An 11,607-nucleotide genomic window follows, 5' to 3' on the forward strand; every position below is an offset into this window, starting at 1 on the left:
CCTATCCCCTAAATACAAGCCAACTAGTTGGCTAGTACTCCGCTGGAAAAAACAGTGATCTGTATTGTACTTTGGGGGTAATTTAAGTAATTTTTTCAATATGTGATTTTAATCTTATACACTGACTTCAGAAAAAATCATCCCATTCCCATAAAACTCAACTCCACTGTATGGACAGAGTTCATTAGGATGTCCTTTAATGTTTTGTCTAGTACTCAGTTATTCCACTTAGTCTGTTGAATGATTATAAACAGTAAAATTCCTAATAATGTCTTATAAGGCCTATCACTTTGATACAAAGATAATACTCAATTCACCTGGAATTTTTGAACATCTATCTGCAGTTCTGAATAACTGACATGATTAAAAATAAAAGGCAGTAAAGTGGTTGTCCAGATTCAGGTTCTAATCCTACCTCCTAGCGTTTGACCATTTTGGCCAATTCTCTTTTCTCTAGGCCTTGATTTCCTAGACATCTAAATTTTTATGATTCTTGACATATGACAAAGCCCTTGCTCTCAAATAATTTGATTTAAAAAGCATTCAAAAATAATATAATTACATGCTACAGTAAAATTTTGTTCCAAAATATAAAGTGCATTTTCTAACAGGTCAGGAAGAATTGGTGAGGCTATGTAACATCTTGGTATCTGTTCAAGAAGCTCTTTATTAAAGAATATGTAACAATGACAGTTTTAGGTGCAGATCTAAAATGAGGTTTTGTAAAACATACTACTTTTTCTTGCCTTATTTTCATATTTAATAGTACTCTTAATGACTTTGTTTTCTTAATGGGTCCTAAATAAACCTCAAAGTTTATAACAATGAACCTCTAGGGCAGCTGAAGTGTTAGTCCTATACCATAGTGGCCCTAAACTGCTGAGCTTTCTTAATGCTAAATCTAGTTTTTATACCTTTTTTGGGCTCACTTCATGCTGACAGATTATCGTTTCTTAATAAGTCAAGTGAACTTAGAAAACAGATAACTGCATTTGTAAAAATTCCATATTAAAAATGAATACAGAGAAAAGGAACAAACTTGTACATACATCTTGGATTGACCTCAGAGGAACTCTGCTGAGTAAAAAAGGCTGATCTCAAAAAATTACATTGTATAATTCCATTTATATAACATCATTGAAATGACAAAATTATAGAGATAGGGGACAGACTGGTGGTTGCTAGGGGTTAGGGAGGGAGGTGGCTGTGGCTATAGAAGATAGCAAGAGGGATCCTTGTCATGGAACTGTTCTGTATCATGACTAATGTTGATTACACAAATCTAAACATGATAAAAATTGTCTAGAACTAAATACACAAATAAGTACTTTATGTGACATGTTACCATTGGTAGAAATTGGTTGAAGAGTATATGGGATCTCTATTCATATCCCTCTACAATTATCTCAAGATAAAAAGTTTTTAAAAAATGAATGCACAGGATCAGACAGGGCAGTCTTATAATTAAAGAGCTGTAAACACACGGCCTTTGTGATATATTTTGGATGCTTGAATAATTTGGTTTTTGCTTGATGGTTCCAAAACAAAGAAATCTCAAAATAGCTGGATTCTACAGAGATGAGGTACTGTGTTTTAGCTCCCTGAGGTGAACCTGTTAATAAGGGAAGGTTCTGTCAGACATCTTTGTATCCACAATATTTTGATTAAGCCTTCAAATGTTATTAATAATCAGCCAGGAAACCTTTGTTGGGGGGTGGGTTGTGGAGTGGGAGTCTCGGGATATGGAACCTCAAGTGGGCAAAACCGAAGGTGCTATGGCTGATTATAGCTGTAGCAAGTATGTCTTTAGTGATAGGTGAAGTCCTTTAAAACAGTGACTGTTCCCCTTTATGCATAAAAAATTTTAATCTACTGAGTACTCCGGAAGGATCACAAAAGAAGCCATTACTAAATAAAGAGCAGAAATTATGCCAATGAGACTTTCTATGTTCAAGCAACTCTAGCCCAACTGCAAAGAGGCAGATTCAGACCACTAGAGATGTTAAAAACTGAAATGGGTCTTCATATAATCCAGTGGCCCTTACTGAAAGAACCGAAATTATTTTCCAATAGTAATTGCTTTCCCAATTTATCAGTACGTGAGCAAAAACTTCCTGGGCTTCCAGTTCCCAGTCCAGCACTCTTTTCCACTGGGCCACACATTGCCCTGTAACAATGCTTCTCCGCTCTCCAAGCGCTTCCTCCCCTTGACTGTTTTAGTTCCTGAAAGAAGGAACAATTTCCAAGCAGCTTTTAAGTGAGCATAGCGCTTAACTCAGCGCTTGGCTTGCAGGGAAAACAACATATACGCGCTTCCACTGTGCTGTGCGGTTTAAACCAACTGGGGACGAGTGAAAAGGAAGAAAATAGCACATACTTGCGGCGCGCAACAGCAGGACGGAGAAATGATGTCCTCTCTGAGTCGCCGTAGAGCTAGGTGGCTGTAGCCTCGGTTCTCTCCCCACCCCCTTCCACGTCAGCCACGGACTCTGAGGTGCTGCTGCTGCTGCTGCTGCTGCTGCGGGTTGGAGCTGGAGCGGAGGGTCCCGCGGTTGTCCCAACCGCTGCCCCTCGGAGCCAGGTAGCGGACCATGAGACGGAAATCTTGCAGGCGTGGTGGGCCGAGCAGAATCGGAGGAACTGGCTTTCTAGGAGGAAGATGCGGAACGGGAGCTGCTAGGCCGCTTGCGTCTGGGCCTAGAAAAGGGGAATGGATGGGGGTGGGGGTCTGGGAAGCTCTGGGCGGGACGCCCCATCCAGGCCTGCGTAATGGCCAGGGTCTTTTCCCTCCCAAGACCCCGGGGCTCGGCCTTTGAAGCCGGGGGCTGCTTTGCTGGAGGAAGGGGAGGGAGAAATGGGTGCGGTGAGGTAGGGCTACGGTGCGCCACGGACGCAGAGTTGGGACCGACCGATGACGGCAATAAAGAGCTTTTAAGATTTTGACAGAGTATTCATGCACCAGGGTCTCTTCACTTTAGCAGTTTAGATTGTGTGTGTGTTAAAAATCACTGTTCTAAAACGTGGGGTGGGGCTGGGGGACTGTCACTGTTTTGTGGGCCTTAATTCTGCTGTACAACATTCTCAAACCCTGGGCGGGGGATTGGGGAGGAAGAAGGGAGTGAAAGATAATATACCTTAGGCTGGGGCTGAGAAGTGTATTTTTTATGAGTTTATTTTTATGGGAACACAATATAGATTGACTCACTCTTTCAAATATTTTAAAACCCATAAGCCAAACTGAATGAACTTCAGAAAATAAAGATCACTATAGTTACTGGTTTGTGGGTTTTTTTAAAACTTGTAATGATATCTCTGTATTTGTTTTTCTAGATTTTCTGGCATCTATCATTCTGAAGTCTTGTATTGAGGCTTGATTATAACCGGAAACCATGACGGCTGCTGAGAACGTGTGCTACACGTTAATTAACGTGCCAATGGATTCAGAACCACCATCTGAAATTAGCTTAAAAAATGACCTAGGTAAACTTTGATAATATTTTAAGAATGAAATGAAAATAAGGGGAAAAAATGAAAAAAATCTCATTTACATTTCATGTTCCTTTATAATTAGAAACGCTTAATTTTTGTCTAAATATTTTTTTCTAGGATCTCTTCAGTAGACCTTTTGTCTTATTTAAAATGAAAATTTGTTACCTTTAGGCTTGCAGTATCAGTTTCTGGAAATATAACATCTGTTTAGTTTAGTAAAGCTAAAGAAATGTAGTAGTTTAGTTGTTGAATATTGCTCAGAATAACATAATTGCTTGTGCAGTTCAATATATTATACTTAAATGTAGCTGGCATTTCTCTGTAGGTGACAGGTTGAGAATGTGTATTGGAATATCTCAGTTCCTTTGTACACTTAATAACATATTACTTTGTAAAACCGAAAGAACTCGGTTCTTTGTGTTCCCCACCTAAACAAATTAGGTCATCAATAGAATAAACATGTATTTTCCTGAAAGGCTTAAGCTTTTCATTTTAAAATTATTTTGGCAAAAATAAATAAATGAAGTATTTTTGCAAAGAAGAAAACAAAAAGTATATTTCTGAATTAGTGTATACAGTATCTCCTTTTAGTGAGTGATTTTGTCAAAAAAATATTTTTTAAATAATACACTTTCAAAAGTAATGACTCGTTTGATTGAACTGCTAAAAATAAGTATAACAAACTGATAAATAACTGTTTTAAACAGTGGAAATTATGCTTTAAATATTGAAAGTATCTTTTAGAAGGCAGTTTGCCATTTGAAAAGTGACAGTATTTTATTCCTACCTCTTAATCAGCAGTAGTGGAATACTTACTGATTTTAGGTTACTTAACAGTAGATTTCTATTGAGATCTTTTTTCGTTTGTTTGTTTTAGCGCTGGCTGGTATAGGGATTGCACCACATACTTTGTGTTATCAGCACCATGCTTTAACCAATTGAGCTAACCGGCCAGCCTGAGATATATTTTTAGAGAAAAGGAAAGAAACCCTCTTTTATGACATTCAAACTGATACCATAATATGCAAAAACCACAGTATTTTCTTTTTCTTCATATTTCTGTAAGATAGTTGAATGGAATGTAAATTAGTGAATATACTTTCATTACTTTTTTTTTTCATAATTTAAAAGTTTTCATTATTCCCCCAAATACTTAAGGTTATAGTTGGGAAGGTAAAGGACAAAACCTATCCTTAATTGAAACAGTTCCCTAGGGCCGGCCGGTGGCTCACTTGGGAGAGTGCAGTGCTGATAACATGGCCAGTTAGCTCACTTCAGAGAGCATGGTGCTGACAACACCAAGTCAAGGGTTAAGATCCCCTTACCGGTCATCTTTAAAAAAAACAAAACAAAAAAAAACCCAGTTCCCTTGTTTAATTGCAGCTGCCTTAACTACCCTCCTCCAACCATTTAATAAATAAGTGGTCTCCAATTTTGTGTATATTTTTGCCTTTAAGAAGAGTTGAGAAAAAAGTTTAGAACTCGATTCCAATTTTGAGTAACAAATGCTTTTTTGTTTGGTTAAATACTGAGTTGCTTTAACAATTTACCTTTTTAATCTTAACATTGGATCTGAATTCTGATGACTGTAAGTTCCCTGGAGTAGCAGGTACTTAATATATTTTGGTGAATTGAACTGATATTTGAAATTTTCTATATTTTCTGTGGTGTTCATAGAGGAAAAGTGTTCTGAAAATTTTGAAGATGTGGAGAGAAACATCCTTCCTTCACCTCAATTTGGATTGTTGGAATAAATGGAAATTGGGGGAGGGAAGGGGCTTAAAATAGGAATGGTATAGATTTTTTACAAATTTGCTATTAAACTTTTTAAACTTCTGTTACAAGCGAAGTTCTATTTTGCTGAACTTTTAGGAATTTACTGATTTGTGAAAAATAGACAAAAACTGAAGCCAAAGAAGCCATCGGGATTATAGTAATACAATTTTATGCCTTTTGGTCTTTGTGTCCTTTATGCTATCAAACAGATTAGGGGAAAAAAGAAAGTATTTTTTCAATTTGGAAGGAGAGCTTTTGAGCAAAAGAGGGAAAACCTGTTCAGGCTCCTTGAAAATAACTTTAGCCATCTAGAATTTTGCCTATTCTGGCTTATTTTTGTAGTTACTGCTATTAACTACTGTCTTTTCTCCTGATGCTTTGTTTTTGTCATCCTCATAGACTTACTTAAAAACCTGAAGGTTTGCCCAGTTGATACTCACTTTATCCTTTTACGTTTGCACGTTTCTTGATTTAATATGGCACACACCAATTTTTTTCATATGTGGCAGGAGATAGAAAACTCTGAAGCAGCAAAAGATGCATGAGAATAGCTTAGTCTGTTTTAAACAAAAATATTGACTCTTGTGGGATAAATTTGACAAAAACTCAACTGTGTTCTCAGTTCAAATACCTGATGGTGTTCTCTGTTCTGCAACATGTGAAAATATCACACTACCGTAGTAATAATAGATAACCCTTTGGGGGCTAGAAAGGCTTTTGATTTCCTAGTTCATTTCTTCTGAAGTTTAAATCCTTCCGTGTATCCCTGCCAAATGGTCATGTACAGTCTCTGTCTCTTTTACTACAGGGAACTCTTTAATAGCCAATTAACTCTAATTGTTAGATATGTATTTCTCATATTTAAAGCCAAATCTGCTTCCTTGTAACTTCTACCCATTAGTTTTAGTTCTATTCCTTATGATAGCCCTAAAATTATTGAACACTTGTCATCCTTTTTTTCTCCCCTCCCCCAGATATTTATTTAATTATCTAAACAATTGTATTAGAATGTGCTTGTCTCATATTTCTGCCTTTGAACTTTGTATTCAAAAGATGTATAGTACCATAAATTTGTCAGTATGCAATGATAATGATGTGTAATTATAGGTTGTTTTGCATAAAATACTTTATATTGCATAGTTTTTAGGCTAACAGTAAACTAGAATTTTATCTTAATTGTGTCATCTTTCATTCTAAACAATGGCTACTAATTTAGAACATTTTAATTTTCTTTTAGTTTTTCAGATGATATCTTAGAAAAGATTCTAAACTTTTATATGAGAGTACTTCAAAAAGTTCATGGAAGGATTCATATTGTCTTTTATTTCCATTTTTCCATGAACTTTTTGAGGTACCCTCATATGATGAGATTTCGGAATTAATCTACTCTAGTTTCCAACCATTTTTAGAATGAGGGCCTTCCTTCTAATGTTAAAAAATGTCACATATTCCACCCCTGTAAGAGTGATTGTAACTTTGAGAAAATGTACACAAAATAGCTAAGCTATTTCTAATTCAGAAGCACTTATCCTAAGAGCATCTATTTACATTTTGAAAAATAGCTACATGTGTGTTTGAAACACATTGTTACGTTGTATACCTGTAGATTCATGAAATCTGCATCAACTTAATTGGTTACAGACCAGAAATCTAATCCAGTGCCTTTATGTTATATGTAAAGAGTCGGAGGTTCAGATAAATGACTTGTACAGAGACATACAGCTTGTTTGTGGCAGAGCCAGGTGGAGAACCCTTGTCACTAGGGTTTGTACCTTTATTACCATTGCCAATAATAAATGAAGTAAGAAAGTACATTTTATTTTGATAAATTGCTAAAATTATCCAGGGAATTTTCTTTTGAAATAATTGTGGGTTTTTTTGTTTGTTTTGTTTTTTTCTGAATCAGAAAAAGGAGATGTGAAGTCAAAGACTGAAGCTTTGAAGAAAGTAATTATTATGATTCTGAATGGTGAAAAACTTCCTGGACTTCTGATGACCATCATTCGTTTTGTGCTACCCCTTCAGGATCATACCATCAAAAAATTACTTTTGGTATTTTGGGAAATTGTTCCTAAAACAACTCCAGATGGGAGACTTTTACATGAAATGATCCTTGTATGTGATGCATACAGAAAGGTAAACACAACTATAATTATTTCTGAGTATTGCTTTAATTTTAAATAAATAAGTATAAAATTGGTGGGATGGGCTTTGTTTTAATTTTTAAAATTAATCTTTGATAAGATGTAAGTTGTAGATATTTGGAATTCAAATTGTAAAGAGTTATTATAAAAAGCTATATTGTTACTTTTTTCAGACATTTTCTATGCATTTTATGTGTATGTGTTATTAATAAAAACTAGTGACATGTAATATATAATACACTGATGAAATCAATAAAAATTGCTTTAATCAACAGGAATCTGATGGAAATTGTCTGATAATGTAGGTCTTTTTCCTCAGACTTACTTTCATTGTTTCCACTGCAAAGTTTTACATTAAAAAAAATTTTTTTTGTAAAAAGCTGAAACTCAACATTTCATATTTAAACTTTTACGTCAGGATCTCCAGCATCCTAATGAATTTATTCGAGGATCTACTCTTCGTTTTCTTTGCAAATTGAAAGAAGCCGAATTGCTAGAACCTTTAATGCCAGCTATCCGTGCTTGTTTGGAGCATCGACACAGCTATGTTAGAAGAAATGCTGTTTTGGCCATCTATACTATCTATAGGTAAATAAAGATAATCCTTTGGCTTAGTTCTGTGAGGGCTATTTAGTCTTTTAGACAACATGTTCCATGGTGATTGCTGGCAGGCTGTATGTAAGTTTGCAGACATGTTTGGCCAGCACAGTATGTTTTCCTGTCATTAAGTTGTCAACATTGAAAAAGTCAAAAGATCTGATAATGCTGAGCCTTAGTTTTTGCCTGACAGCAATCTACTGAAATTGAATGACAGTATCTCCCTTTAAGTAGGTTATATGTATTCTTATTTATGACATTGCCTATCATTCTCAATTGTATTACTCTGGGCCACTTAATTTATTTATTGACATGATTAGTAGCCCCTATGGCTTTGAGTTTTTGACCTTGTTTTAGAGTTCTCTTTTTGTGGAATATGGGTCTTTTTACCCCTAGAGGCTTGAAGGAACAACTTTTTTAATGAGAAAGGCTGCAGTTATCATCTAATTCCTGTTCTAAGAAGGCTGAAGATTCTGGGCTCTAAAAACAATTCAAAGAACCTGTTAGATGAGGCTAGAATGCTTGGTTTTTGCAATCACTGGTGTCAATTCATTTAGAAGTAGAATGTAATTTTTATAAGTATCTTTGTACTTTAATATATTAGTTGATTGAGGTATAATTTCATAGTTATCTTACCGTTATATTAGATTTTATCTCTTAAGGAAAGTGGTATTCTTGTTAGTAATGTAGTTGAGTTCTTTGAATGTTACCATAAAGACTATACAAATTTCAGAATTTAAGCTAGAGTGCACACACAAAAATTATGACTTTTATAAGACAATTGGAAATTTGAACACTGGGTATATGATGATATTAAGGAATTATTACTTTTTAAGGTATGATAATAGAATTACGATTAGTTTTTAAAATAAAGAATCCTTAATTTTAGAGAAACATACTGATATATTTACAGAAGAAATAGTAAGTTATCTGAGATTTGCTTCAAAATAATATGGGAGGAGGGGGAGTGGGCAGGGGTATGGGTAAAACAAAAGTAGCTAATAATTAATCATTGTTGGAGCTAGGTGATGGTTTTTATTAAGCTGGTGTTCATTATTCTGTGTACTGAAAATATTTTTAAATAAATTTTAAATTTTTATTTATTCCCATAGTAAGTAAGTAAGTATCGGGCTGGCTGGTTAGCCCATTTGGTTAGGATGTGGTATTGATAAGTAGGTACAGTGCACAACTAATAAAATTCAAAGGACTATATTTTTCTCTCTGATAATTCTTAATGAAGGGTTTTTCTTTCATTAAAAGGAAAATATGAAAGACAATTATTAGAGATACCAATTAAGTACATGTTGAATAAATCAGCTTTTTCTGTATTGAACTAGAAAACATAAAGTTTGATAACTTAGTAGATAAAGGTATAACCTTGTGTTTCCTCCTCCCAATTCTAATTGATTTAAATTTTCAAAAACAAAAGAAACAATAGTGTTTATAAAGGTTGAATAAGTTTCATTTTGGTATTATATGTAGAGAGATACTAAAATAGGAAAGTAGGTTTTTATTAAATATGGCTGTTACCTGTTTTATTTAAAGAAATTTTGAACATCTTATACCTGATGCTCCTGAACTGATACATGATTTTCTGGTGAATGAGAAGGATGCAAGTTGCAAAAGGAATGCATTTATGATGCTAATTCATGCAGATCAGGTGAAGTACTTTAAAAAAATACTTTTACGAATTTAAATGAAAATTAAAAGTATGACATAGGCCTAATCATGTTTTTAGTCAGCAATTTTGTTTATTATACATGTGGTTTGTATATTTTGATTTTTTTAGATTTTTGGACTTAATTTGTATAGCAATACATTTTTTTCTAAATGCTTCTCGAAAATATTACTTATGTACATATTCTTTTTTTTTAAGTTAACATCAAAGAGGCATTGTATAATAGCCACTTTATAGTTTTTCCAGATTGAAATTATTATGACTGTATTCTATGACATTCTACTTTGGGTTTTGATTGCCTGTTTTTCCTTATGTTGGTATAGATCTAAAATTGTTTAATAGAGGAAAATAATAGCTTTGTATAGGGTTTACCCTTAGCCATGTCTGTGGAAGTACGCTGACTTTCAGTGTAATGTGTATACTTATTAGGCTCTTCAAATTTCATAATCCAGCTCTGCTGGTGGTTAGCAGTGGCTGCACACCTTGGTGGCATCTAATCTTGAAATTTTTGCTCTCCAGTATTTATTATCAAAATGTAGGAAATAATATGCACAAAGACTGAAAAATAAGGAGTCGGTGCATTCCTCTGAAATCCAGATACTATCATTTTTCTTTCCAGATCTTCATTTAATGGGGATTTTTCCCAATTTTTTTTTAATGTGGTAAAATACACATAACATATAATTTACCATCTTAACCATGTTTAAGTGTATAGTTTGTGGTATTAAATACATTCATGATGTTGTACAACCATCACTACCATCCATCTCCATAACTTCCTTCATCTTGCAAAACTGAAACTCTATACTCATTAAACAATAACTCCTCGTTCCCACTTCACTCCCAGCCCCTGGCAACCACTATACTGTTACCTGTCTCTGATTCTGAATACTCTAAATACCTCATGTAAGTGGAATCATACAGTGTTAGTCCTTTTGTGACTGGCTTATTTAACTCAGCATAATGTCTTCAAGGTTCATCCATGTTGTAGCATATGTCAGAATTTCTTTCCTTTTTAAAACTGAATAAACATCAAGGTCAAGGGTTCAGATTCCCATACTGGCCAACTGCATAATTAATAGGTAAATAAATAAATAAACAGAATGAATAATATTCCATTGTGAGTATATAACACATTTTGTTCATCCACTCACCCATCAATGGATACTTGGCTCGCTTTTTTTACCTTTTAGCTATTGCAAATAACGCTGCTGTGAACATGTGTGTGCAGATATCTCTTCAAGACCTTGCTTTCAATTATTTTGGGTATATACCCAGAAGTGGAATTGCTGGATCATATGCCAATTCTATTTTTAATTTTTTGAGGAACCACCATACCATTTAACACAGCAGCTATACCATTTTACATTACCACCAACAGTGCACAAAAGTTCCAGTTTCTCCACATCCTTGCCAACATTTGTTATTTTCTGTGTTATTTGTTAGTAGCCATCCTAATAAGTGTGAGGTTATATTAGATACTGTTATTTTATCTTTCTAAACAAAATTTTGAGAAAGCTGCGAGTTCCAGTTTCTCCACATCCTTGCCAACATTTGTTATTTTCTGTGTTATTTGTTAGTAGCCATCCTAATGAGTGTGAGGTTATATTAGATACTGTTATTTTATCTTTCTAAACAAAATTTTGAGAAAGCTGCTTATATGGGCCACATTGTTTTGTTCTTTTGTAGAATTGGTTTTACCAACCTATGCTTTTGCTATTATGCTGTTTACCTACATTAAGAGGCATAATCAGAAATAGCTCAATAAAATTTATTGATATTTTTACTGTAGAGAGATTTTTTTTTTTTCCCTTTTTGTCTTTTTTCGTGTTCGGCAACGGGATCGCAACCCTTGGTGTTGGTCCCACACCTCGCTCAGCCAGTGAGCGGGAACCGGTCTGTATGTGGGATCCGAACCCTCTG

At 34.6% G+C, this 11,607-nt stretch overlaps 1 protein-coding gene across 1 annotated transcript in view; it reads left to right on the forward strand.

Annotated features, from left to right (window-relative positions):
* The first annotated feature begins 2,485 nt into the window (after window positions 1-2,485).
* The window catches only part of COPB1 (coatomer protein complex, subunit beta 1), a 37,480-nt gene continuing 28,358 nt past the window's right edge, over window positions 2,486-11,607 (forward strand). Inside the window, exons 1-5 of the mRNA XM_008577859.1 lie at window positions 2,486-2,581; window positions 3,331-3,480; window positions 7,172-7,401; window positions 7,828-7,997; window positions 9,552-9,666. Of these exons, the coding sequence (XP_008576081.1) occupies window positions 3,390-3,480; window positions 7,172-7,401; window positions 7,828-7,997; window positions 9,552-9,666 (606 nt within the window). The 5' untranslated portion in view covers window positions 2,486-2,581; window positions 3,331-3,389. The remainder of the gene's footprint in view (window positions 2,582-3,330; window positions 3,481-7,171; window positions 7,402-7,827; window positions 7,998-9,551; window positions 9,667-11,607) is intronic.

The sequence above is a fragment of the Galeopterus variegatus genome, unplaced genomic scaffold, assembly GCF_000696425.1.
Source record: "Galeopterus variegatus unplaced genomic scaffold, G_variegatus-3.0.2 Scaffold1591, whole genome shotgun sequence".
NCBI classification, from domain to species: domain Eukaryota; kingdom Metazoa; phylum Chordata; class Mammalia; order Dermoptera; family Cynocephalidae; genus Galeopterus; species Galeopterus variegatus.